Raw genomic sequence first — 821 nt, forward strand, 5'->3', positions numbered from 1 at the left:
ATGATTTCCACCGGGCTTCATCACGACGGCACAAGAACATGACTCTCCCTGACTCACCTTCTCGTAGAAAATGAGGAGGTATGTGAACCACATGGAGGCGCAGAGGTCGTTGAAGACGTGACCGACGCCGAAGCTCAGTTTGGTCATCCAGGGCATCGACGACTTCTTGAGGTCGTCGGATTTGGGGTCGTCCGCCATGACGAGGTTCTGCGGGGAACTTCTCCTCTCTAAAGTCGATCTCGAGTGTGTTCAGTTTTTTGTCGTTTGCCTTTTTTTTTCTATTTTTCTCAGCGCGGTTTTAAAGAAAAAAAGGGTCTTTTGCACTGGGAGAAGAGGATAAATGGAGGAAATAAAGACGGGAGATAAACAGAGAAAGAAGGATGAATGAGAGAATGGGATGAGGGCACGGCAAGAAGAGAGAGAGAGAGAGAGGAGAGTCAACCCTGCCGAGCGCGCATAAACACACACACACACACGTGCAGATTCCGCAGGCGTGCACGTCCCGCCGTCCACCGCTTCCCCAGCAACACTAGCGATCTGTGGAAGGAGAGGTGGTCTTATGAGGATCGCCCGAACATCTTCGTTTGTGTCCGTGACTTGGAATCCAGAATTGTGTCCGAACATTTTCTTTTCTTTGGAAATAAGTGCCAGTGGATTATTATCTTCGGGGCTTTAAAGGAAAACAAAAAAGGTACTAAAGGTTCTTTACGGTGAAAATCGCCAAGGGCCATTTCTAAGAATTCCAGGTTATGCTGGGTCGCGGAATGTGATGCATTGCGTGTGATAGGCGCTTGTGGATGCAGATGGAGAATATACCATGC

The 821-nt window shown here is 48.7% G+C and overlaps 1 protein-coding gene across 1 annotated transcript in view; it reads right to left on the minus strand.

Annotated features, from left to right (window-relative positions):
• The window catches only part of LOC119592391 (major facilitator superfamily domain-containing protein 12-like), a 49,907-nt gene that overhangs the window by 9,074 nt on the left and 40,012 nt on the right, over nt 1–821 (minus strand). Inside the window, exon 2 of the mRNA XM_037941212.1 lies at nt 58–537. Within this exon, the coding sequence (XP_037797140.1) occupies nt 58–198 (141 nt within the window). The 5' untranslated portion in view covers nt 199–537. The remainder of the gene's footprint in view (nt 1–57; nt 538–821) is intronic.

The sequence above is a fragment of the Penaeus monodon genome, chromosome 30, assembly GCF_015228065.2.
Source record: "Penaeus monodon isolate SGIC_2016 chromosome 30, NSTDA_Pmon_1, whole genome shotgun sequence".
Classification (NCBI taxonomy): Eukaryota; Metazoa; Arthropoda; class Malacostraca; order Decapoda; family Penaeidae; genus Penaeus; species Penaeus monodon.